Raw genomic sequence first — 26,623 nt, 5'->3', positions numbered from 1 at the left:
AAACTTGAGGGATGGATGTAAAATCGACTAGAAACGTAGGCCAACTTTTGACTGACTTGTGACAAACTGGTAGACCGACCGGAACAACGTCTTTCAAGATTTAACTTGTAGGTTTTGGATTCGGTAGGCACTTTAACTTCACCCACTCGTCGAAAAAGCGTACTCGCGATTCAGCTGATTTCAGTCATGTGACTCGACACGTGATATTCTGATCGAAAAAATTTGATACAAAGAAATTTAACTGAATGCTTCGCCACTACTATTGTTGCCTAATGGTTAGGGCAGAGGAGTAGTAATTTTGATTTCGTGGGTTCGATTCCCACCCTCAGCTAATACTATTTTTTCTTCTGCAACTGAACTGAGTGCAAGAAGGATTGATTGATTGATTGATTGATTGATTGATTGAATCTTTATCCTCGGACTGGGAAAGCTTCTTGCAGAGCTTAATCCTGGGAGTTTCGCATACTTGTAGAGGCTTTGAATCACTGACGCAGGCCCGGTCACCGAGATTGACAGAGTGAAGTTTCCGATTGTTGAAGTCTTGTTGCCAGGGAATTATTCCATCCATTAGATGCTGCTGAATGGAGAGCAGTCCTTAGCGTGCGTTGCTCAAGCGCACACCCCGAGAGTCGAACCAGCGCCGCTATTGATCTTGAAGCTTTTTCGTTCCAGAAGTGACGCGCTAACCAATTAAGCTATCGGGGCAACCAATTAAGCTATCTTAATGACTGCAATCAATTGAGTTTATAAGGAAAATTGTGATCAAAACACAAAGCAATTTCACATTGAAAAGCAGGCACTCTTCGACGAGTGGGTAATGTTAAAGTGCCTACCTTTGGATTCAACCAATAAGAGGTTTGACAATAAATACTATAGCGTTTCAACAGAGCCTTTCAAGATAGGCAAAAACGATTTAGAAGTAATTTGTAAGTTGATCTATTGGTTGGTTGGTTTTGAATCTTTATTCTCGGACTGACAAAGCCTTGACAGGTTATTCCAGATAGTTTGGCATACATGTAGAGGCTCTTGACGCAGGGCCGGTTACCGAGAATAGCAGAGTGAAGTTTTTTGATTGTTGAAGTCTTATTGCCGGGAAATTATTCCATTTACTAGGTGCCGCTGAATGGAGAGCAGTCCTGAAATGCGTTGCTTAAGCGCACCCCTGAAAACTGAACCAGAATACTAATAGTAACTTAACTTGAGAAGTTATTAAGCATTATAAATTGGAGCTGTGGTACTTTCATCAAGCATTGAGAACCGCCAAGATTAAGCTCTTAAGAAGCTTTCCAAGTTCGAGGATAAAGATCAATCAATCAGTTGGCTTTGAGTTCGTTTGATAGTTCAGCTCGACTGACAAAGAAAATCTGGCAACGCTGATTTCTACAGCAACTTTTTTATCATTCCGTTTGGCAGGGTGAGGGTATGGAATGGAACTGGAAGACGTTTTTTTTTTCCATTTTCCATCCTGAGATTTTCTTCCATTCCATCTGCAAATTTTGTAACTAATTTTAAGCTAAAGTTTTTACAGCAATATTTTTCTGAGGATTAGTACGTTCCATTTGGTATTAGAAGCTATCCTACAAATACGGTACAAGAAGAATCCAGGGCTGTGGAGTCGGGCAAAAAGATACAAATTTGCATTCTTGGTTTGTAACTGGCCAACTCCGGACATGCCAAAATCCTGCCAACTTTACGACTCCGACTGCACAGCCCTCGAAGAGTATGTGGTCCTGTTTTCGTGCAACTTCAACACTTGTTATGCAGGGAGCACATCGAGATAGAATGTGTTAGAGTACGGTACCGTAGCTATTATTTTGTGTTCTGTCAATTTATGTGAAACATCAGGGGTAGAGAATTGTATGTTTTTTCGATGCTTGCAGGTATATCATCAACAATTTTTTTACAGGTTGAGGTAGCGTAAGAGTGGCTCCTTTTTTGTTTCGTTTCGCGGTGATTGCTGTCTGATACTGTATAGTATGTGTTACCGTATGTGTGATGAAACATTTAATAACCAATTGAGGCTTTTATTCACTGAAATATAGAAACACAAAACAATAAGAACTAAAGACAAACTAATACGGTAGCAATAGGTAACGTAGTAGGCTTACAACACAAACTTCTACTGTAACATATAGTTTCAAACATACCGGTAAGACTGCGACGCTCTGGCAAAGCAGTTGAAAGGAAAGGTTGCTTGCGGTGCCAGAGGCATCGCGCTTAATCAAGCAGCAGATGACGTAACTACCAAACACAAATCTCAGACGTTGTCAAGACGTAAATACCACATTATGTAAGCTTACTTATAATAATCGTGTTTTTATTTGCGCCCATTGCAATAACATACAGTACATTGCGACCACAGATGCGATACAACAGACGACAGGAAGCAGCGACTTACTTGCTCTTCTATCGCTTAAATTTTATGTAAAGTTAAAAAAAAATTAAATTTAAAGCTATGACGTGATTAAGCAAAAAGATAAAGTGATTAAACAATAAACACGGTGATCGAGGCTGAAACTGGTGTGTCCGCCGTGAGACTTCATTTGTCCACCGAGATAGCTGCTCAGACCGGACACGTTTGTCCACCGTCAACAAAAACGAATTTCGAGGCCTGGGTATGTGCAGCTATACTAAAATAAACTTGATCAATTGATTCATTTTTATTATCACAGTTTTAGTTTTCAAAGCACTTTGCATGCTGCCACATAATGTCATTGTTTCTTACTCTTTGATTAATTGTTTAAGTGTTCACAGAAATAGAATCATTTAAGAGCGATGTTCTACCATGTAATGCAGTTAAATGGTCTAAGCTTAAGTGAAAGTACCGTATGTCATATTTGTCATACTTACATACAGAGTGTGAATATTGTCGGCTTCACTTAAACAATGGTCCGCCAACAGCCGCGTTGGTTCAATACAAAAAAATTGACATATTTCTGTTTAAAAAACGTAGGCTAATCAAACAGAAAGTTTTACTCAATTTATTTTACAACTTTGGTATGTCTTGATGTGGCAGTGCAAACTTAATAATGGAAGATGGTCTCCCATTCAATCATCCTAATTCCTAATCGACATTCTTTTGATTTCCATCTTTGACATTTTCCATCTTATATCCCAAAATGTGCCTTCCATTCCATTTTCCATCCCATTTCCTGTCGTTTAGAAGTTTGAAACTTCTAACAAGGGGGCATCTTTAAATCGTCGTCGTTGTGTGCCTCTGGGGCCGAAGGTCTATCCTTCTACCACCCCACATTCACGATGTTCCCAGGGCATATTTTAATGTCGCAAACTTAGCAAACCTTGTGCAGTTGAATTGATAGTATGAAGTTTTTTTACCTACGCTCTCAAGCATAACTTTAGCTTTATTACTTTTATTCTATAAAAAAATTCTAACTGCCCCAGAGTAGCGTTTTACTATCATAACTGGACCCTAGCATGCCCATTCTATGCAGGCTTAGAAAACCTCAATGCTGCCTCAATAGGAGTCTTTTACAAACAACAATACAGCCTAGCTTATCTATTCTATGCAGGCTAAGAAAACCTCATAGCTATCGATTCAACTGTTGTACAAGGTTTACGACATTTAAAGATGCCCCAACAAAGTACAGTAAGAAAACATAGGATGACCTTTTGAAGTCTAAGTTGGTTTATGGAATTTATATAATATGCTCAATTGCTCAATTGTAACATGGATAAAAATATCTTTTCACACAAGCTCTCCAAGAATGTGTTTGGACCTCATTGAGCGATATGTAATATGCAGACATCATCCCAGGAATGACATTGGACCATACTACCTAATTTTGTTTTGCATACCAATGATGTACTTGAACTGCAAAAGACTAGCCTAATCTAATCAACAGCAACTGGGTATTATTTTGGCAGTTTGACTAGTTTTTATTATTTTCCTGAAGGTCAAAGTCAATGATTTGTGCAAGCATTTATAGCACTTGTACCATGATGTGTCAGGTAGACTTATGGAACATGTACTAGCACCGTATGGTACCACTAAGAACAAAACTTGTTTATATGTTTAACACTATTTTCAATCGTTTTATATATTTTTTCAAGTTACAACTGTTTTAATTAATTATAATGAAGAACTGTAAAATTGTAGCTGCTGAATAAAGTACGGTATAACATATAAATTAGTTTATTGTAGTTTTGATTTGGTTTTGTTAGTCAAAAATATGGCAGTGTGCTCAGCAAGTAGCACCATGAACCACCCTACTTCAAGTGCTACCAATGATAAAAACTGTTTAGATGGTGAATCCATGGAAATGCTGACCCTGTGGTGACCATGTTAACAGTCATCCTCCTTTGTTTTGGTTATACAGGCCTCGAAATTCGTTTTTGTTGACGGCGGACAAACGTGTCCGCCTGTCCGGTCTGAGCAGCTATCTCGGCGGACAAATTAAGTCTTACGGCGGACACACCAGTTTTAACGTCGATCGTCATACTTAATCCTCTTATCTTGATAAGTCTTCGCCATTTGAGAACCACAGCTACGGTTTAGGCTTTTTAAAACTTCAGCGAAGTCACTCTGAAAGGCTTTCATCAGACCAACGACGTGCGCTTGACGCCGTGTAGCTACTAAATATGATATGATGATTGTTAAGAATTTAAATTCTATAGACTTTTTGTGTCTGATGCAAATAAATAATAAAAAAATAATCCACCGCATAACTGATTAACTTCCACCGAACGAGGTCGTGTGGCTTCTTGCGTCACAATACTCTGGGCACGAGTCGGAAAACTTCTACACTAACGCGTAACGCTACTATTTTCTGATGTGCAAAGTTTCACTAGGCTTTTTTCTTTAGGTTTATTTTTGCGTGTCATGTGAGCAAAAGTGACGAAAAGAATAAACAAAACATTAGAAAAAGCACAATTATTTTTTCCCCTCTCCGTGATGCGGTCGCCTCTCCAAAATAGTATCAGTATTCCACGAGACCACGGCAGGCTCGGAGTTATAATCAGCGCAGTCAAGGCCATTCAAACATATGCGCATGATTAGAGCTTCAATAACATCGATCTTCAAAGACGTGCGCCAATCTCCACGAGATCACTGCTTGTCGTTAAGATACGTGATACCGAGATCTATTCCGTGTCTTTTCTCCAGACCGGCTAGTTGAGGGAAAAGCGTAAATGCGAGCTCTTGTTTAGCGATAAAATATGCGATTTCAAACAACCTCTTAATTTTGATTTTTTTTTGTTGTCACTCATATTGTCGATGGCCTTGATGACCGGAAATTGATGGCTTGGGGTAAACGATGTGTTGTGATCTTTGACAGAGCTAATCCTTACATTCGTTGTTCCTTTAATATATCAGGGGTCGATCTTAACTTTTTTTTTAACTAGCCCACCGGACTAGTGCTCCCCGTTTTTACTAGCCCGCACGATTTTTCACTAGTCCGACCAGTTCACTGACTTTTCACTTGTCTGATGACGTATTAACAATAGCGATAACTACCCAGCTAACACTCAACGTTAGACACTTTGTAGTAACGTTGAATCAGCATTTGATCACAATATATAAAAAAAAACGTTAATTTTGCTAACTGTTGCTTGCTGGGATGCTGGCTTCATGCTGACGACCTGCAGGGTTGCCAACCTGTCTTCACCAAAAAAAGCCAGACCTAGTCACAAAAAAAGCCTAAAAACAGCCAGCAAAAAACAGCTGAAAAAGCCAAGAAAAAGCCAATTAGTATTCATTAAACATACACATATAAAAAGTGCACAACCAAATAGTGTCCCATCGAGCTTTGACTTCAGCGACAACGCAGAAACATAGTTAATGAAAAGACAAGCAACTAGAAAATTTTCTAGTTTCGGCTTCAAAACGAAATTCGGTCGGACACTACAACCAAATATAAGGTAGAAATTACTGCTCGAATTGACGCAGACCGAATTATTTTCCTAAAAAAAATTGCGAAAGATAAAATTAAGCCAAAAAAGCCAAAATTATGTTGGCTTTTTATTAATTTGACAAAAAATCGATGAAACATGAAGAAAAGGCCTAATTTTTCTGGCTTTTTTTATTTAAAAAAAAAATAAGCTAAGCAAGTTGAAAAACAGCCAGATTCTCAAAATCTGGCTTCAAAAAAGCCAGATTGGCAACTCGGGCGACCTGGCGTGCTCACTACTACGTGCCGTGTCTAGCGAAAATGCAAGAAAAAAGTAGTCACGTGCTCAGTTGACCGACTTTGCAGCCTTCTTCGTGCAATTTCGCCTCTGGCAAGCAACTTTCTGCAGTATTTCAGAATGAGAGTGACGTCGCCAATCGCTATTTTGTAAACCAAAACTTTTCACCAGCAAATATTTTCACTAGCCAATCGGACTAGTACTGCAACATTTCTACTAGTCCGGGCAAATTTTCACTAGCCATTGGCTAGCGGACTACCGCTAAGATCGAACCCTGTATATGCGTCTATCACCACTAAAATTCCTAGTAGTAGGTTCATCGCCCTCATTCTCACTTTCAGAAATTTCCCTGGGCCTCTTCTTTCTTACTGTAATACCAAAGCTTAAGTTTTGCGGCATCTTGCTGTAGTAGCCTATACTCTTATAATCTAACTTTGTAACCAACCTTGCATTATCAATATTACTCGGAGATCAAAGCCAGACATTGTGATATAAGACTTGAACTAAGTTGCGCGTGATTAGTGTAGAAGTACCGGTACTCCCATCAATTCTTAGCTAAGAATTCACCTCTGTTACGCTGATTCAATGTCATCAATCGTTGAAGTAACGTAAAATTCGAAAGTTTTTCTGCTTGAATGGAAGGTAAGAGATACAGTATTAACTTTTTCTAGATGCGCGCTTGGAATGCGATAATTTCGCATTCCCAGCGCAAATTATATTCTTGCAACAGTTGTTCGTGCTATGCAATGACGATTCGCCAGTTTCTGCGATATTTCTCGGCGGACAAATATGACCGATCTAGAGGGTACTTCCCGCGGACATCACATGCTGTGACGGCGGACATGTCCGTCGTGAATTTCGAGGCCTGTTATAGCTTCTTTTCTATAGAGTAAAACAACTATCCGACAAATGCCACCCTCTCTATCATTCAGGCAAAAATTAAGTCACGCAAGAGCTTTCTAAGTTGGCCCATTAAAACACACAAGCGTGGCAACTGCATGATTGGAACAATGCTTCTGAGTCTGATGGGACGCAACATTTTGCTAACCCAAGTTCTTCCGAAATCTTTCAACAAGTTCCCACCCTTGAAAGAAGAGAGCGGTGTTGCTTAAATAGAGCCCACGGCGGAATCGAGAGAAATAAAAGCAACTTTTTCTGATGGAAGAAATTTTTTTTTTGAGTACCCCAATTGCTCTAGGGCCCATTGTTGGGCACTTGTCGTTGTCATTGAGTGAGCCTCTGGGGCTGAGGGCCTATCCTTTTACCACCCCAGATTCACAATGTTTGTGTACTAAGCTGGAAGGCTACCATACTAGAGAGAAACCAGTGTTTTGTTTCATCATTCAAGGCACACAGATCTTCCACTCCATTAGGTGCCTTGAAGATGGTGCAATCGTTGATGATATGGTCTGTTTCTCAGCACCACATTCACAAGTAAAGAGGCCATTCCCCATTGGTGTATGGTTGATCAGAAAAGCTCGACACTCATATGAAGACGGTTGAGGCGCATTTCCAAAGGTGTTAAAGAGTCTTAGTTAAGGTCATAAGTATAAAGGTTGAATCAGTTTGTGGACAGTGTAAAACACTTTGGTAAAATTCAGAATTATAACAGTAAAAAATTTAGTGCTAATGCATTCATTTAGCAAAATAAACCAATACAATTCTTTTACAGATGTTAGTAGTTTAATTTTATCACTTGAAAAACATGTGGGTCAAACCTGTTGAAGTACTTTTGGCAAATGCATTATGGGTCACAGAACGAACCAACATGTTCTTTGTTTTGCAACGAAGAAAAGGTCATGGGGATCGTGGACTTAGTTCAATTTTAGTTAACACTCTGGATACTGTTCTAGATTCTAGTGCAAAAGTTTCACCTTATCGTATTCTTCACCAAACTCCAACATCTGAAATAAGTTTCCAAATTGCAACAGGTATAATCTGAAGTGGTTATGTTGTAGTATACTGTATGTCACTGAGATTTATAATCTGATTTTTGTTTCTAGTACAAACTGTACTTCTCAACATCATATTACTGTATATACTAAGTGAATTAAAATAATATATAAATAGACTATACATTAAAATACTTAAGAAAATGAAATATCTTCTGACAGGTGTCAAACCCACAACAATGGTTGATATGAATAACTTGATCAGTTGGTTAGACGTCTTGTAATACAAACGAATTTATTTTCACACAAGTCATTTCAATCGTAAACAGCTAAAAATCGATTTCTAGCAGCTAGATCATCTTCAGTTAAGCTCGTTTTAAAATAAAATGCATTAAAATATTAAGTGAAATCTATAAGATTGTTGTTTGTGTTGCAGGAACCTCAAAGCGAGATATATTTTCTAAGTGGGAATGGCTGGAGCAAAATGTTATGACAACATTGAGTACATTTGAATCTGAAAATGATGCTACAGATTTCTTACTGGGAAAGGTGGAGAGTCTTGTTGCTACTCAAGAAAAGAGTGTTGTAAGTTGTTACTTCACATAGCTACTCCAAACGATATGTTTTCTGCATTGGTATCACACACATTTCTTCTACTTTTTGTATTATATTGCACAGATATTTTCATAATATTAGAGATATTATTTGAAAAGAGGAGCTTTGTCTTTCCTCATCTTCTTTTCTCGTTTAACTTGTAGTAGCTTAGATTGGCAATGTCTTTCCTCATAGTCATTGATGGATGCTTATCAAGCATTGCTGTTTTACTTTAGGTTCGAGATAACAACAGCAAAAAGTTTAAGGAAGCAGCAATAAAGTTTCGACGTTTGTTTGGCATGCCAGAAGAAGAGAAACTGGTCAATTACTATTCGTGCAGCTATTGGAAAAAAAAGGTGCCACGTCAGGGGTGGTTATATCTTAGTGTTAATCACATTTGCTTTTACTCTTTTCTATTGGGAAAGGAAGCTAAACTGATCATACGGTAAGTTGTTTTCAATGCACTATTCCTTTAAACAATGCAGTAGCCTATTGAAAATGAGTCTGTTGTACCAGTATATTCATTGTGCAGTGTGCAGCGCTTACGCTTATTCTTTTATGAATAATGTGATGTATTACGTTATTTTCTTGCTACTTAGCTTTAAATTTACGTGTTCTAAAGGTGTTTAACTTTGTATCAACTTTTACCTGTGCTTCTCAATGCTATTGAACACTTTGCTTCATATTTTAGCAGTTGCTTTTAAGAGCATGAATACAAGTGGATCGCAACTGCATCATGTGAAGTAACTAGACTTGAATTTCTGTTTGTTTTGCAGTTGGGTGGATGTGACAAACATGGAAAAGAACAGCACTATGCTTGTGCCAGAAAGTATTCGGGTCACTACGCGTGAAGATAACTACGTGTTTTCTATGTTCATGAATATCACTGAAACACACAATCTTATGACCCAACTTGCGAACATTGCAATTCGTCAACTGCTTGACCGCGAAAGTTTTGAAGAAGACTCGAGTATATCTGATCGCATTGTAGCAGCAGCTGGCTCATCTAGAAGGGGGGGTAAAAAAACTCGGCGCAAAAAGAAGGTTTGTTAATTTTGAAGATTATTTTTTCAATAATCATGTAAAGTGCCTTGTTTTTGTTAAGGTGATCGCTTTGGTCAGAAAGATTATATGAATATTGAGAGATCAGATTTTTGGCAAATTTACGCAGTTGTTGCCACGAATTAAGCACTCAGCTGAGTCTAGTTCATTGAATCGCAAATGTTTTGCTTTCAGATGTCAACTTTGAAACGAGATTTGGATGCAAGGGCTCGAAGTGAAAAGTATCGTTTTCTGTTCCGTTTGCCGAAGGATGAGAAGCTTGACGGTCACATCCAGTGCACATTGTGGGCGGCATATGATAAGAAACACCTTTGGGGAAACCTCTTTTTGTCACATAACTTCATTTGCTTCACTGGGTAAGAACTAACTGACTACAGTACCATTGCATTTTACGTATGTTTGCTGCAATAAATATTGTCATTACTTAATACTTATGTAACTTTACGATAAACAAATTGATTTCTAGACGAATGAGAACTGGCTTTCTGTCTTACTGCCTTTTCTTTTTCATAAAATTGCACTGTTGTAGTGGTAATAGTTTAACGTTACTTCAATTTAAGCCGAGGTTTGTTTTGAATAAATCAAATAACTTCCGAACAAGAAAGCATCACTAGAGTAGCACTTTATAATTCAGGTGATGTCACTGACTTCGTGCCAAGCAATAGTTCCAACTTGTTTGTTTATTATGCATATTTGTGATAGGTCAATAGAACTAGTGGCCTCTCTTGTCTAAAAGCAAACATTATTCACTATTCAGACACAAAAAGAGAAGAGTTATGGAGAAACGATTATGTTTCAACCAGAAACACAACAACATTCATGTTTTTTTTTAAATATTGTTTCTACTATTTATCCGTTTCAGACAATTCAATGAGATTGTTCAAGTCGTGATCCCACTGAGAGAAGTCAATGTGGTGGAAAAAGCGGACAGTTCAAACGTTCTCCCTAATCCTATATCCATCACCACGAAGTACGTTATCACTGGAACATGTTCATTTGTTTTTACCTGATGCCTACTCTGGCTTCGGCTAGAACGAACTGGTTTTGTGATATTTTGTAAGGCAACGCACTTACCTCATCGTTAGTGCACAGCTTGAAGCTGGACGAATTGCTCGTTTAGCAAGCACAATGTGGCAACCATGAGCATCTAACAATCCTCCCGAGTGTTGTGACAGTCGGTTTTTCTAAATGGCTTCTTTGACTCTAGCATTGAGCAAGCTGCACTTTGTACTTGTCTTCTCAAAGTACCAACGTAGCATCTTTGTGTTGCAGAGGAAAAATGACCTTTTTATTTGGAAATCTTCACGACCGCCAGTATTTGCTAAGCCTAATATCTGATTTCTTATCAAAAACTAAACATCAGAGCTATAGAAAACAGAGCACCGTATCTGTGTCACCAACTGAGTCGTCATCAGAACTACCAGGAGAGGTAAGCTCATTTTCATTTTTTTTTTTAAATAAATGGAAATAAATAACATCACGTAGTGCAAACTAAGCTAAACTATCACAAGATGTACGAGGTGACAATCTTCTTTTATTCCGATGTTTCGTCAATCAGACACGACTGACTTCTTCAGGGGGCTAGACCAGGTAGTGACTACCTGTCTAAGTTAATGTTTACAAATTCACAGAATCACAGCTGAAATAGGTTGTAACGCATTTGTCATAGATTAGTACAATTTCTTAGGAAGCGGCTGTTCATAGGGGTCTTCTACTATTCGGTGAGTCCGATTCGGTGAGTCTGATTCGTTGAGTTCCTAACTTCTAACCCCTAACTATAACCCCTAACCCTAAAACGGCAATGATAATTAGGCTACGGTACCCGATAATTTAAAAAAAAAAATTAAAAACCCCCCGTTAAGGGATCGGACTCACCGAACCGGACTCACCGAAACGGGCCATTCCGGTTCATAGATCATGCTTTTCTGGTGACGTGACCATGAAGAAGTAGCAAGTTAAACACGCCAATTGGATGCAAATTACTGTTCAGTCGTTGTGTTTTGTCGGGAAATTGTTCATGGTTTCACTGTTACTTAACGTCTTTTACCGTCATCACTTACAGGAACCCAAAGGCAACGATGGTAAACTTCCGTCAAGTACACCGGTTGCCGAGACTGCGAGTGAAATTGAACTGCAGCCTGCCCTGACAACAGTATTCAACAGGTAACTTGTGTATTGCTGTACTTTCTTGCTTTCATTATTATGTAGAAACAGACTTTAAGGTCATTTTAAAATTTAGTTTCGTGAGAGAGTTCGCTTTTTTGTACCACAAGCAAGCAAGACACAACAACACAACAGGGTTGAACATTATAAGAATATATTTTACATACTTGCAAATAGTGTTGGCAGTCGAACGTGTTTGGCTTAACGCAAGCCCTGATTAGGAATATGAAAACTTTTGTAAGAAATGCAATAAAATGCAATAACGTTACTAGTTAACTGGCTAAACAACGAGAAATACGCAGCAATCGAATAAAAAAGTGGAGCATAATCGATCGGTTGATAACTGCGTATGTGCGAGTGCTTTTCTTATCACTCGCCTTGACGTTTGTGGTTGCTGTTAAGTAATTACTTGTTATTATATTTGTCACAGACGTGATCCCAATGACATAGACGCGAAGGAAACGGTGAAGGAGCATCTGTGGAGCATCCACTTTTCCGAGTTTGGCCGTGGGGTTTGCATGTATCGCACACCGAAAACAAGAGAGCTTGTAATGAAGGTACATGCTTTGGACATGTTTTTTTCCCTTCTCACCGTATGTATTGTAATTGAATTTACAGAATTTGTCTACTGTACAATGCGCGCATAGTAGCTCACGCATACCCGGCGGGATAAGGTCTTAAAATCGTTTGTAACTTTGACATCCGCAATCGGTGACTTACATGCAATTGTGCCGATAGTGCGCTGAGTTAAAAAAAATCAACTGAATGATGTACGCGCAATTCAAATATGATCTTGTTCAGGGAATTCCTGATTCCCTCCGTGGTGAACTGTGGATGATATACTCCGGTGCGATCAACGAGATGGCAAGCCACGACGGATATTATCACTCGTTGGTTGAACAGTGCATGGGGAAGTGTACGCTCGCCACCGATGAAATTGGTAAATTGATATTATTGTGCAAAGAAATAATTCAACTTTTGATTCAATTTCCATTCATGTTTTCGTGATTCCTGTTTTTTTTTAAATGATTTTTGCTGTAAAACGATTTTTTGTTTGTTCTCCAATTACTTTGTGTGCCAAGTTCCAACTCGAAATGTTGAAAGTAAACCTTTGTTAAAGTGTTCTCACATTCTGTGCAGAGCGTGACCTACATAGGTCGTTGCCTGAGCATCCCGCCTTTCAATCACAGAGAGGCATCGACGCTTTGAGAAGAGTATTGACTTGTTATGCCTTCAGAAACCCTAGCATCGGATACTGTCAGGTAATTCAAGCGCTGTGTAAAACCTTGTACTAGAAATATATTCACATTTCAACTAAAATTTGCGTTTTAACTGCTAAATATTTTGACGCTTTGCCATACTATTTAAATATCTACAGCAAAAGGTTAAATCAATCCTATTTATTTTAGAAGAGCGATAAAAACCCTAAAATGAGTATCTTCCTTGCAGGCGATGAATATCGTAACATCAGTAATGCTGTTGTACGCTACTGAGGAGCAAGCCTTTTGGTTGCTCGTGTCTCTTTGCGAACGCCTCTTGCCTGATTACTACAACACGAGAGTGGTCGGTGCCTTGGTAGATCAGGTAACTTTAAAGAATGACGTTACATTTACGTGATGAGCGATTGCGTTGCCCCAACAAGATGAGTTACTTGAATAAAACAATCCCAAACAGCAAGATCAGTCATTTTACATTGATTCAACGTCTGCACTTAGCATCGTTTTCCTGTTTCTTTAGGGAGTATTTGATGATCTCACCAAAATGTACCTTCCTCGCATCCACGAGAAGTTGGAGTCTCTCGGCGTGGTCCGAACTGTCACCCTGTCGTGGTTCCTCACCCTGTTTCTATGCGCCATGCCTTTTGATTCTGCAGTCAGAGTCGTGGACGTCTTTTTCTTCGACGGTGCACGGATTGTCTTTCAGATTGCGCTACGAATTCTCAAAGCAAACGAGGTTATTTTCGGTTATATCTTTGTGTTAGTAGATAATTATTTGAGGATGTTGGCAATGTTAAAATATTACTGTTAAATATTATCTATTAGACAAATCCAATCAAACATGAATAGTTGAATACCATATTGTGGCCACACTTCAACTCATCAATTTTGGGCAAAGTTGTGCTGTTTTGCGGTACTGCCTGCGAAACTGCTCGTTATGAGATATAGAGGAGGTTTCTCAGTATGAGAATAAACGTTGTTTAAATAAATCAATGTAAAGCGTTTCTAGGCATGAATTTAACTTGTTCAAAAACTTACCGCCGCCGTTAACTCTCCTTGTGGATATACAATTTGTCGACGACTTAACTTCACTGACGCTTCCGTAACGTTTGAACTGACATCTTACGTTTTTCACGCAATTTTACATTCCAGGACCAGCTGTTGAAGTGCAGTGATGATGGTGAGGCGATGACTATTCTTGCCTCGTACCTTGATAAGGTTGCAAATCGTGACGCCCGCGTCCCAACCTTCACTCATTCCTCGCAGGTAGTAGACAATTTCTTTTCTGTTACCATCAAAGTCCATTGTTGAGGTCTACTGTACAGTATAATGTGACGCAAAGGATTGTTTTACTTGCCTTGAAGCGTCCGTTTGAAAGTTGTTCTTATACATCTGATGCGCATCTGTTTCATGTGCAGGTGTACGGAACTCCTCCTACTACCCCCGCCCCACCTATAGATATATCTGAGTTGATTAACGAAGCATACGCTAACTACTCCCAGATCACCGCAGAAGCCATAGAGAACATGCGTTTCAAGCAACGCATGGAGGTTTGTGCTTTCAATTTTAAGCTACGTGAAGTTGATTTTAAAGTCGGTTAAATTGTTTTTAAACGGTCATCTGACAAAATCACGTTGTCAATCCAGACAGCAAAATGTGTCATTTTTACGTCTGAAGACCCTGAATCAATGTAAAAATGACAGATTTTGCTGTATGAGACGTCATAATTCACATTTTGTTGGTTTCGTCGTAGGTTGTTCAGCGACTGGAAGACACAGCGACACGTGCTGCCGTCAGAGGTTTGCAATCTCAAGCGAAAGCGTTTTCCTTTGACGAGTTGAAAGATTTGTTTCTGCTTTTCAAAGAAGAACATTTGGCAAAGTAAGTTGTTTTAGTCGATAAGAAAAATGGAGAAACTGTATTTATTAAAGATTCTTTCGAATCAGTGATACTTCGACGTTCACGATTTGGTTTTTCATCAGAACTTACTGGGGAAGCAATGTTTCCGATGCCCGCGACAGCTCCCAAGACTCGTCTAAACCCCAGTACGATCAATACGCAGCGGATTTCGATCAGTTCAGGTGAATTAAGCCTTTTGAAGTTTGTATCCATGTGAAGAATCTTTTTTCTTCTGTGCACTGAACCGTTGGCATTTGAATCTAGTCCTTGATAGAAAAGTCAATGATAGTTGATTTTTCAGTTTGTTTTACAACAACTGGTTATTGTTGCTTGAGTGCTTTCAAATAACATCTTACAAATTGCTTGTGAAACTAGCAAAAATATGAAATAGATTGAGTTTCACTTTTAGCAGCATGATCGTTGCCTACCTCCCAATGTAGGTATTAACGATCTGTTTCAGCCTGAAGTGATACTGCGAGTTCGCTGTGGTAGTAGCGGTTTGCACTAGCTTTCGGAACACAGTTTTTTAGTCATTTGCAATGACGAATGGTGCTGGATTAATAGCAACAGATCGTTTGTGTATATATTTGTAAAGTAACAAAAAATGCTGTGCTTGAAACGTGCAGTGTACGCGCTATTGCTCACAACAGCTTTGAGCATTCGTGTATTTCCAAGCGCCGATTGTGTGAATCGCTTTGTTTAATGTTCCTTGACAGAGATCGATCGAATGAGAAGTTAATGTGAGATGCCCGTCATTATTAAACTTGCAGTTAGAAGCTCCAGCTATCGTATTACAATCTCTACTCTTTTAGGCTGCTGTTCGGTGCCTTATGTCCTTGGAGCGACGGCTTGCAGTCTGACAAGTTGTCGCAACAGCTCTTTAGATTGTGTGTGAAGAATGGCGGAAAGACGGTCACTTTCAAAGTGAGTTGGTTAAAGATGGTAAACTATGACTACATCATTATTTGCGAACCCATCCCAGATAGCCTAAATACGCCTTTTTTATGTTGAACCAACGTAGATTTAATGCAAAAGTTGAAATAATGTATAAAGAACAGCTTTTTCTGGCTAAGGCTGTTGCTCTTTGGTCTTGAAATGGTTAATTTCCACACAGCAAGCGTAAATGTAAACAAACCGTTTTACAGTGAATTTATTTGGTATTCGCTGCGTATTATACAACGTTTGCTGGTGTGAATTTAGCTGATCGTGTTTTGTTGAATATTGCAAAAAAAAGATGTTTATTGAAAAATCATGTAATGGCAATTTTGTGCAGGACTTTGCTATCAACTTGGGAATCATATGCAAAGGCGATCTTCAACAGAAACTTAAACTCCTCTATCGGCTTCATCTTCCTCCTGCTCTTCTCTCTAATGCAGATGAAGTGGAAGTTGCAGTTGAAGCAGATCACTATTTTCTCAGCAGCGAACCAAGCACCAGTTAGTATATTGTTAATGCTGTTGCAAAATTACAAACTCATGAGTAAAGGTGGCTTCCATACTTAGTTGCTGAGCCTTGAGAAGAAAAGGTTCTCATTCGGCACTAATGAGAGTATGGTGGTCAGTTTCCCTTTCTCAGCCCCTTTTCCTTCAGAAACTACGCACATCCAATTTGTTACCCCCTGGGTAGTGGAACGGTGCTTGTCAACAACCAGCTTAAGCTGGGTGTCGAACCAGGCTTGCATTGTTCGAAAACCAGCTCTTAATCCGCTGGGCCATCCCACCACAGCTCAGGAGGAAGAGTATTTTTTAATAAAAATCAACAACATCATAGAGTTTTGATTCTAGCTTTCTTTTTTTCATTAAAGGTGATGCGAGCAAAGACATTGACAACGAGTCATCATCCGATCTCGGATGTTCATCTGCGTCCGGTTACGATCTCAAAGGTGCTTGCCTGGACGTGGATGAGATTGTGGTGGACAACGAGCTGATCACCATCCGTGCGGTGGAGGATTATTTCTCAAATATTTCTATCAAATCGAAGATCGCCAGTGGAGACGGGAAGAGCAGTGAATCCGGGAAGGAGAATGAAGATGGAAACACGGATGAAGACTTGATAGAGGTTGACAGGGATCAAGCTGACGACACTCTTGACGACGTAAAACCGTTAAATGATGACGAGTCAACAACGGATGCGAGCAAAAAAAATACCAAAGACAGACCTTCTTCATTTCCATCTCCGTTCAAGAAGTCGGCCAGTCCACCAACAGCTGGAAACAAGCTCGCCAAAGGTTTGTGACTGTCAATAAATTCCTGTAATGCACTTCAGAAGCAAATCAGCGTTTAGACGCTGGTGCGATTCGGTCCGCAGAATGTCATTGCAACTTTGTCATAGAATCTGAAAAGTTTTGAAAGTCATAACAGACCTCACCTTGTTAAAACAATGTCATGCTGATTTTGTAATCAAATTACTAAAAAAAAAAAGATTTCAGCATTCAAATTATCTCAGAGTACAGTACAGTACCTGTGTTCGGTGGACCTATGTGGTCAGATAACATTGTCGTTACGAGGATGTCATTGTGAACTTCTTCAGATGAAAGCATAGAAATGGAAGAAAAGTCTGAAGCGACCAGCGAAACATCTCCGGATGACGTGAAAGATTACGATTACTATTTGCGCAAATATTCCGATGACAAATCGGACGAACTTACAATCAAGAACTTACCTCTCATGAATCAGGTTTGTGGTTGACTGCAGTTGGTCAATGTGAGAGACTTTTTTTCTTGTCCGACAATATAAACTAGAATCGTATAAAACAAGGACACACTGACTTCAACACCAATCCTCATAACACGTGACTAAGACACTGTGTTCCGAAAGCTAGTGCTAACCGCTACTACCACAGCGAACTAGCAGCATCAGGCTAAAACACGCCGTTTGTATCTACAGGGTGAACAGAAAGTCCTTGGATTTTTTTTCTTCTTTTTATGATTAGACATATTGAATGTCACTTATATACCTTTTAATATGCTAAATATCTTACTAAACTCTAAAATTTAGGTCTAACTGTAAGGGAACGTTCAAATATTACGTAACTCCTTTGAAGGGGAGGGGGGTTTATGCAAAGCGTTACGTTAGCGTCACATCGGGGGGGAGGGGGTTCAAGCAAAACGTTACGTAACGCTTTCGAGTACGAAATGGTAGTTTTGTGTGCTGAGTTTGTAGTGAAAAAGCATTACATGGGGGAGGGGGGGTTGAAAAAAACGTTACGTTGGCGTTACATGGGGAAGGGGGGGTCAAAAATTCGGAAAAAAAGTGTTACATAATATTTGAACGTTCCATAAGGTCTAAAATGAGCCAAAGAGAAGCCATCAGTCATTGAGCTTCATCGCGCGAGGAAAACCACCTCTGAGGTTATTAAGCTCTTAAAAGTTACCAAATCCACCTTTACCATGTTGTGAATAGATTTAAGGAACTTATTACATCTGAAGATCGTCCTAGAAGTGGAAGACCTCGCGCTGCTCGAACAAAGAAAGTGGTTCAGGCAGTCGGAGAAACCCAAATAGATCCATCCATCGACCGGCCAAAGACATGAATGTTAGCAACACTTCAATGAGAACAATTGTGGAAAACACAATTGAGAAAACAGAGTTATGAGAAAACAGTAGTTCCTTACACGTCTCCAAAAGCAAAAGAGACTGCGTTAATTAAAAGAGCACAGATTCTTCTCAGAGAACTGACGGCAGACAGGACAAGAGATCATTTGACGAAAAACTCTTCACAATTAAAGCTCAGTTCAATAATCAAAAAGATATAATTTATGCAAAGTCTTCAGCAGATGTTAAAGATTCTGTGAAAACAATTTACCACCGTCAAAAGCCGTCTCCTGTCATGGTGTGGGCCACCATCTCCAAAACTTGGAAGTCTCTTCTCATTTTCGAGGTTAAAATCAATTCAGATTGTTGCATTAACGATATTTTGGTTCGAGCGATTGAAGCGATGAAAAAATACTACAAAGATCAGCCCTTCACATTCTAACAAGATTATGCGCCATCCCACACCTTAAGCAAGAGTCAGAACTGGTGCTCACGTCAACTTCCAAGGATCTGGAGAAAGGAAATGTTGCCTCCCTCATCGCCTGATATGAATCCCATGGACTTTAGTGTGTGGTCGTTATTGGAGGCAAAGGCCTGTTCCCGTGTTCCGTTGCTCACCTAAGTGTTCATGCTCTGGAGCAATCATTCCTGCGGGAATGGGCCAAAATTCCCCTGGATGAGCTACGTGCCTCGGTCGAAAATGCCGACAAAGAATAATTTAAGAGAGCTATCCAAATGAAAGGCCGCCGCATTGAAAATAAATAAAGAAATTTATTCCTAGTAACTTATTGTAAGCTCTTATGTAATATATTTTTTGATGAAATTGTATTCATTTTCTATTAATAAATCAGTTATAAGTTGGTCTAAGGACTTTCTGTTCACCCTGTACCGGCGTACCCTAAAAATAAAAAAAAGGAATTGCAGTCAACTTCATAACTGCTGCATCGGGATTTCTTTTTTCTATTTGAATAAGGTTTTTAGTTAACTGCGAATGCAAGCACTTTGATGCGTCACTATTGCAGTCAATTTTGTTTATCCAGGAGCAATTCATCCAGTTGTGCAAGACGTTGTACACGATGTTCAGAGAAGACAGCAACGAGCAGGAATTATACCGAGCCATCGCCACTGTTGCGTCACTGCTGCTACAAATGGGAGAGGTGAGTTCAAGCATCTAACGCTGCTGAGAAAATTCAATATCCACATTGCAGTTCTAACTTATGGCGTTTCATTCTTTTGAGTGTGAACTTGACTTCTGCATTTCACAAGGAAGCATACCTTGGTCTGTTTTATTGAAAAAGTGTTGAGGATTCTCATATCTTAACGGAACACGAAGTATTGAATTGCAAGTCAGTCAGCCGCTGTCGCAAAGTAATTTTCATTTTGCTTCAGTCAAAACGTTTGCGTGATTTGGTAAGACCCAGCTGCAAACTTAGCTTTTCTTAAGCTGTACTTTCTAAGAATGCTTTCTTGTTCAATGATATGCTGAGAAAGTTACGTTTGGAGTGTCAAACTGATAAAACTAATCTGCACAATGCACATGGTTTTGAAACTAGCTGATTTATTTATTGTTTATCTTTAGCGTCTGCAAACTATACTTATTTTATGCCCTATCCAGTATCCATGCTTTTTTAAAGTTCTTTTCATTTTTGGATTATGTACAATACCGTAGAAATTGTTTCAAATAAGATAAAAAACAGCGTTTTATTATTGAAATTGTTAGCCCCTCAGTTGGTGAACGCGTGACTTTGTGAACGAAGAAGCTTCAAGATCAAGCAGCGCTGGTTCCACTCTCGGAGTGTGCGCTTGAGCAACGCATTCTAAGGACTGCTCTCTATTCAGCGGCACCTGATGAATGGAATAATTCCCCGGCAACAACACTTCAACAATCGGAAAACTTCACTCTGTCAATCTCTGTAACCGGCCCTGTGTTAAGTCTCTACAAGTATGCGAAACTACTAAGAATAACCAATCAAGGCTTTGTCAGTCTGAGGATAAAGATTCAAAAAAACAAACCAACCAAAAAACCGAACCATTTTAATATGTTCCATAATGGGTAGGCTACCGAATGCTTTGAAAAGGACAATGGTTCTTTCTGTAATCTAAAAGTAATTGTTTTCAGGCTAATTAAAATCTTTTTTTTTTCGCGCAATTAAAATCATGCAGTAGGCTACAGCAGTCATTTCAATAATTTCAGGTTGGAAAACAATTCAAAAAACCGAAGTCAGATGTATCAGGTACTATGGCCACACCCAATTCTTTGGCGGAAGTCCAAGATAAATCCGCAAGTGAAAATTCTCAGACTGCAAATAAAGCGGAACAATTGGAGATCAACCCTATGAAATCGTCCAACCTCGACATTGCTTCAGCTTCTCCCGCATCGTCTATCGCCATTAGCGGGGACTTTGTGCAGGTTGCCAACTACCAGGCGATGAGCAGCGAGGGGTCGGACGACTGTACGAACAACTCGGAAAACTTCGTCAAGGTGAGCGAGCAGGATGAAAAAGGAGACGAGAAAACTGTACCTGTTTGCCAGGAGGTTACTCTGTCCGAAATAAAGAACGAAGGCGACTCTGTGAGTCAATCCGACGACAACTCGGCACCGAGTTCTACAAATCTGCAAAAAATGGACAGCGCCTCAAACGACGCGTTAAAAATTCCTTGCGTCGTGACGTCTTTCGGCACTCGCATCTACGACGACGAGGGTTGGACAATTTCCTTTGAGCAGTTTCTTGCCTCAATGCTCACCGAGCCGGCACTGTGCGAATTTTTCGAACGAAAGCACGAGCTTACCGACTCCGTTGCTAGATTACGAAATCGACACGCCGTTGAGCGACAGGTTTCTCTAGCGTCGACCACACCCGACCAGCCTCCATCCCCGATGTCACCTAAGAAATGAAAAGCTGACACTCGCACGACTGTTGTTGCATGTTTGTTCCACACAAATGATATCGATATATTCACGAAGGACTGTGAAAGCCGAAGTTATACAGAGGCATTTGGTGAATCTTGCCTCCGCGAAAAGTTTATGAATTAAGCTTACTGTAAATTTTATTGTAAAATTGAATGGTTTATTTACGACAAATTATGAAAATTATTAGGTAGTTCGCATCGGTTGTGCAATTTAAATTGGAAAATGTAATTATTTTTACATAATACTCGATTCAGCTAAATAGAACAAATTCTGGCTTCGCACCCCGGAAACACAATACAAAGAAAAAGCCTGTTGGCTGAGTACTTGCTAATTAGTTGACCATTTTGATAATTCACGTGTATACTTGTTCCAGTGACATTCACATAATAATATTGTTTGTTCAATGTAGCGCCCACATTTTCAAATCAGTCAAGCTCGTTGCAAACTAGCGATAATTTTCGTCAGCTATTTAACATTTTAATTTACACAAAGTGTGAACAACTAGTCAGCTTGAAAAGTTTCCATAATGCCTACTGCTTTTTTTGTTAGTATATAAGCGTGAGAAACATATTCATACGTGATGGGCCAACAGCATCGTGGGCCAAGTAGGCGCTTTGATTCAATTGAGTTGTATGTGCAATATTTGTTTGTTCTCGGTGTTAGTAAGGTGCTGGTATCCCACACGTATAAACATATCATTGAAGCGCACCTAAACATGTGATATGAAAGTCTCGATAGATTTTCGTTTAATATTCATAGTTCAGATCGAGAATTTATTAAAACAGAAACTCTGTGCAATCGGTGTTGTTTTCTTTACTCGCAGTTGAATCAAGGAACGCCAGCGGTGATGTTTTCACATATGGTCTCAGCCTTTGCCAAGATCTCAATTGATACACATTTCAAGCACCTTGACTATCTGAGCCGTGTTGAGCAACTGCGTTTGCAAACAGACGTATGTTGTACAATACAAGCCAGGAGAAAGATGGAAGTGACAAAACCAAAACAAGTACATTCGCCACGTGCTAGTAAATTGAAAGTGATCGTTTGTGCGTGGACGTCGCTGGAGTGGTTTCATAAGTTGCAGACGGCTGGACGTCGCTATAATTGCATCTGGACTGGAAGCCAAATGCTAGGCCTCATCTTGGAAACAAACAGGATTGTCATATTGGCGGTTGTAAACTTTTAGAAATTTAATGTGACGTTTTTTAACGGATTCTCAGGTTCAAATATGGCACGGTTGCAACACCTTAGGGCTTAGGTAGGGATTGTAGATCATAGGGATGCGAAACTTCATCCGCTTTTGGCTTATCCGCAACAGTAGAAGATTTACGTTTTTTTGTAATTTACAAAATATTTTACTTTTTATGGGTTACATAAGAAGAGTGAAGTTGGTTTTAAAGTAATTTAAGGTTTTTAGTTGAAAGCAAGCCAGCAGTAAAGCGTAAAAAAAATGTCAAATTGGCAATTGACCCTTCTAATGTTGAAGGAACAACGGAGTTGCGCGTCCCGTAATGTACCGTCCCTAGCTTAGGCTATGGTAGTAATCATGCTGTTGACAAAATCATTCTATTATGGAAAGCTTCAAGATTCGGGAAAAGTTGCCTTTTTAAACCTGATGTTTTGTAAATAGGCTACTGTTAATAAAACAGAGGTTTTTACACTATTTACAATGTTAAAAAACAAAAATATACCAAAAAGTCAAAATAGCCTGTTAAAACGCATTAAAAAACGCTCAAATTTGGCGTTAAAATTGCCAATATGGTAATCCTGTTTGCTGCCAAGATGAGGCCTAGCGTTTGACTTCCAATCCATATGCTATTATAGCGACGTCCAGCCGTCTGCAACTTATGAAACCACTTTGAGGAAATAGGTGATACGCACACAGGAGTTTATGCAAGCAAAAATAATACAGCAGTTTCACGTCAGGGGCCACCACAGATGCATGCTTTCTTGCACAACTTACTGTTTTGGAAGACAAAATATGACCAACATGCAATGTATCTAATTGCGTGACTAAAAGACTTAATTAAATCACTGAAGAAATCAGTTTATAGCGGAGTTTATTTCGCTTATTATTTAATATTTATTTCACATGGAGCGTAGTAAATGGCAAGTACACAAATATATAAACACTCATTGAAAATCAAAGATCACATTGAAGGAACGAGACAGAAATAAAAACGATTCTTACTAAAATCTTACAGTTAAAAATAAAAGACGAAAAGAGTCTAAAAAATATTATAGCAGAAATGGTAAGAAACTGGTTTTGCAATAAGAATCCATGTGAAAGATCTCAACAGATTTATATAAAATCAAAACAATATTGAAGGAAGGAGTTGCAATTTGGATTTTTGAAAACCTGTATTTTTGCATACTCTCGTATTTTTCCTCAGTTACATACTACAGTTATGCTGAGACACCAGACAATGATTGAAAATATGAGGTGGTCGAGCTTCTACTGTATGTAAAACTGGTATGGTGTTATCAACGTTTCTCATTGATTAGTTTTCCTGGTCACTATTGCATGAGAGGGAGACTGTAGTGCAGATTGCAGTAACAATGCAACATACCAGCACAGTTTTTATAAGTTTAACGTTATCATAAAACAGTAGAAACAAATATGTAAAACAATGAGGTCTAAGTGCAATTAATGCAACAATGTGCTAAAATACTAGGTACCCCATTGCAGTAATCACTAATCATACTGTATAACAGGCAATTTCTCTTGCAATACATTTGGCTTTTCAAACGTGCCATTTTGAATGAATGTACACGTGATTTTGAAAGTGTCACAGGAATTGAAGCCACAGATGCTACACTGGCCTTTCCTAACACCCCAGTATAGAAATATATACACTACTGCAACAACAATGAAGAACTAAAACTACATTTTAAAACACTTGCCACTGTAGAACTAAAACTACATTTTAAAACACTTATTACAAATACAAAGTTATTATGTGATCCCGCCAAAGCAATCACTAAGAATCTGAAACCTTAGCACTCTGCTTTTTTTCAAAGATCATCAGAAAGTTCTTATTCAAATAGAAATCAATGAATAAGAACCATCAAGTGATCTTGAACAACCCATTATTGCTTCACGTTTTTGTAGTAGATTGATATTACAATCTTAAGTTCGGACTTGCATCATGGGGATCCTTTATTGCTTGAAGCAAAAGCTCCAAATTCTTGCTTGGTGGACATATAATGGGAGGACAATAGTTAATCCTGATTGTAAAACAATTCTGCAAGTGATGACAAAAATTTCTAAAACCAACAAATGTTTTGCACATATGCATAATAATTTCAAGATCGATGCAAAATGGAAGAAGGTAGTTATAAGCAATAAAGTCGCAAAATGTTTATTTACTATTAATATAAAATACTAGGCTTTTCCTGAAGTGCACACCAGTGACAAAAGCAGACTTAACTGCACTTCGTTGCAAACTGAAAATTTGCAATTTAGCTTATTACAAGACTTTTTTCCACTGCTAATTCCAAAATGACAGAAATGTGACTATGCACATTGAACTCGACACTGTTTAATAATTGTAAGAGTTCTGTGGTATGAGCTTCACATACGTGTTCAAGTTCAACAATAAGAGATAAATCAAAAGTGTTTTTCATTGAATAAGAATGATCTACTTATCGTCATCAACCTTCATCCCTCGAATCTTCCCATGTCTTCTCATTTCATCAAGTTCAGTTTTGGTTTTATCTTCTAATTCCCGTATTTGTTGCATTGTCATACCATACCAATTGTCCATCCAGCAGAAAAGTTGTCTATTAAAGGAAGTGAAAAGACGACGTTCTTGTTCCATTATTATACTTTCAACTCGGTTTTGAAGACCAAACCACTTAAAACGACAAGATACTAACTTGTATGCACACATATAATCTGCTGAAGTGTCCATCAATTCTTCACATTGCTTTTGTGCCTTTAATTGCTCTATCCAGTATGGGCCAAGTTGGCCTCGGCTGCATTTTTCTGACTTGAATTTACACGGATCAAATTCAGGCTTGTAGTCTCCACTTTGAATAAAATCATTAGCAATATCTATCATAATTACTTCAGTGTTTTGCCAATCGCTTGGTGACAACCTGTGAACATTTTCCTCATCTCCTAAGTTTGGTTTGTAAATACTTTGAATACAAATTTCAAATCCTTCTTTCATGTATCCTGGATTAGTGAGGACTGTTTTACAGTAAGGATATGCATTCCATGCTTCTTCAAGAATATCCATACTCCCTTCAGGCATCAAGAACTTGAGAAATCTGGGAACACGTGATTGTAGATGATACAATTTTTTAGTATATTGACCTTTCATGCCATCTTTCTCATACGGCCTATTTTCAACAACCTCAATCCCTTCTCCTCCACCAGTTTCATTTTTGCTAGCTTCAGCAGTAGCCCACAGCTGAGCAACTTCATACTCTTCAACAGACATTGGTAAAATAATACGGAACTCTTTTCTTAGCATTGCCATTTTTTGTCATGTGAATCATTCACAATATTCAAATAAATTCAGGTCACATATACAAAAGCAGTTTGTTCTAAAGTCATATAATACAGTTAATGTATATACATTGTACAACGCATATACCGTAGGCCTACATAGTACATAAGTAAGTGCAATCGCCAGGATTAAGATCCAAAAAATGCTTTCTTAATCTCATAAAAAAATTCCTGATGATAAATATTCCCTTGTTAAATAGATTCAGTTTTTCACCGGAAAGAATATTTGCCGCAAGAAGTTTATCTGGGGCAACATTTATCAGGGTGGATTTTCTTACGAGAGATATTTATTGAGGTAATTTATTTCAGATGGATAGTTTCTGGGTACCTTTTTCCAGGGTATGTTCACCAGCAATCCCTAAGACATGAATATCTCAAAATCTCTAAGACATGACTTCCAAATCTCAGTCTTTTTTGTAGTAATATTAACTTAATTTATTACCTCTGCTCTGCATACAAGGTGCCACTTTAGTTTATGCATGCTTCTGCATTTTTAAATTTTAGTGTTGCCATTAAACGGGTGCAACCTAGTTCGTACCTTGAACCATTCGTACAGTCAGTTCGTACCCTGAAAAGATCGAGAAAAAAAAATAAAAAAAGCCGAAGTTGCTGATCGCAGTTTAATAGCACAAAGCCGAAGTCGCTGATCGGAGTTTCCCCAAACAACTTGAAACAAACTCGAGGGTTAGGGTT

General features: G+C 38.8%; 1 protein-coding gene and 1 pseudogene across 1 annotated transcript; one reads left to right on the top strand and one right to left on the bottom strand.

Moving 5' to 3' along the window:
• Positions 1-7,837: 7,837 nt before the first annotated feature.
• On the top strand, positions 7,838-22,209 carry LOC145779254 (TBC1 domain family member 9-like). The gene is made up of 23 exons (XM_082590794.1): positions 7,838-8,075; positions 8,473-8,621; positions 8,867-9,075; positions 9,407-9,674; positions 9,867-10,048; positions 10,555-10,662; positions 10,965-11,121; positions 11,755-11,855; positions 12,286-12,412; positions 12,657-12,795; positions 12,996-13,117; positions 13,305-13,439; positions 13,593-13,808; positions 14,225-14,338; positions 14,491-14,622; positions 14,826-14,953; positions 15,055-15,153; positions 15,784-15,895; positions 16,245-16,407; positions 16,776-17,198; positions 17,501-17,646; positions 19,544-19,660; positions 20,698-22,209. The coding sequence occupies exons 1-23, from the start codon at positions 7,850-7,852 to the stop codon at positions 21,397-21,399; spliced, it is 4,275 nt and encodes a 1,424-aa protein (XP_082446920.1). The 5' UTR covers positions 7,838-7,849; the 3' UTR covers positions 21,400-22,209.
• A 1,257-nt stretch (positions 22,210-23,466) lies between these two features.
• Positions 23,467-25,895, bottom strand: LOC145779832 (phosphatidylinositol transfer protein alpha isoform pseudogene; annotated as a pseudogene).
• Positions 25,896-26,623: the final 728 nt, after the last annotated feature.

The sequence above is a fragment of the Aplidium turbinatum genome, chromosome 11 (assembly GCF_918807975.1).
Source record: "Aplidium turbinatum chromosome 11, kaAplTurb1.1, whole genome shotgun sequence".
Classification (NCBI taxonomy): domain Eukaryota; kingdom Metazoa; phylum Chordata; class Ascidiacea; order Aplousobranchia; family Polyclinidae; genus Aplidium; species Aplidium turbinatum.
Note: the sequence above shows the minus strand (reverse complement) of the source record. Positions and strands in the feature narration are given on the sequence as shown.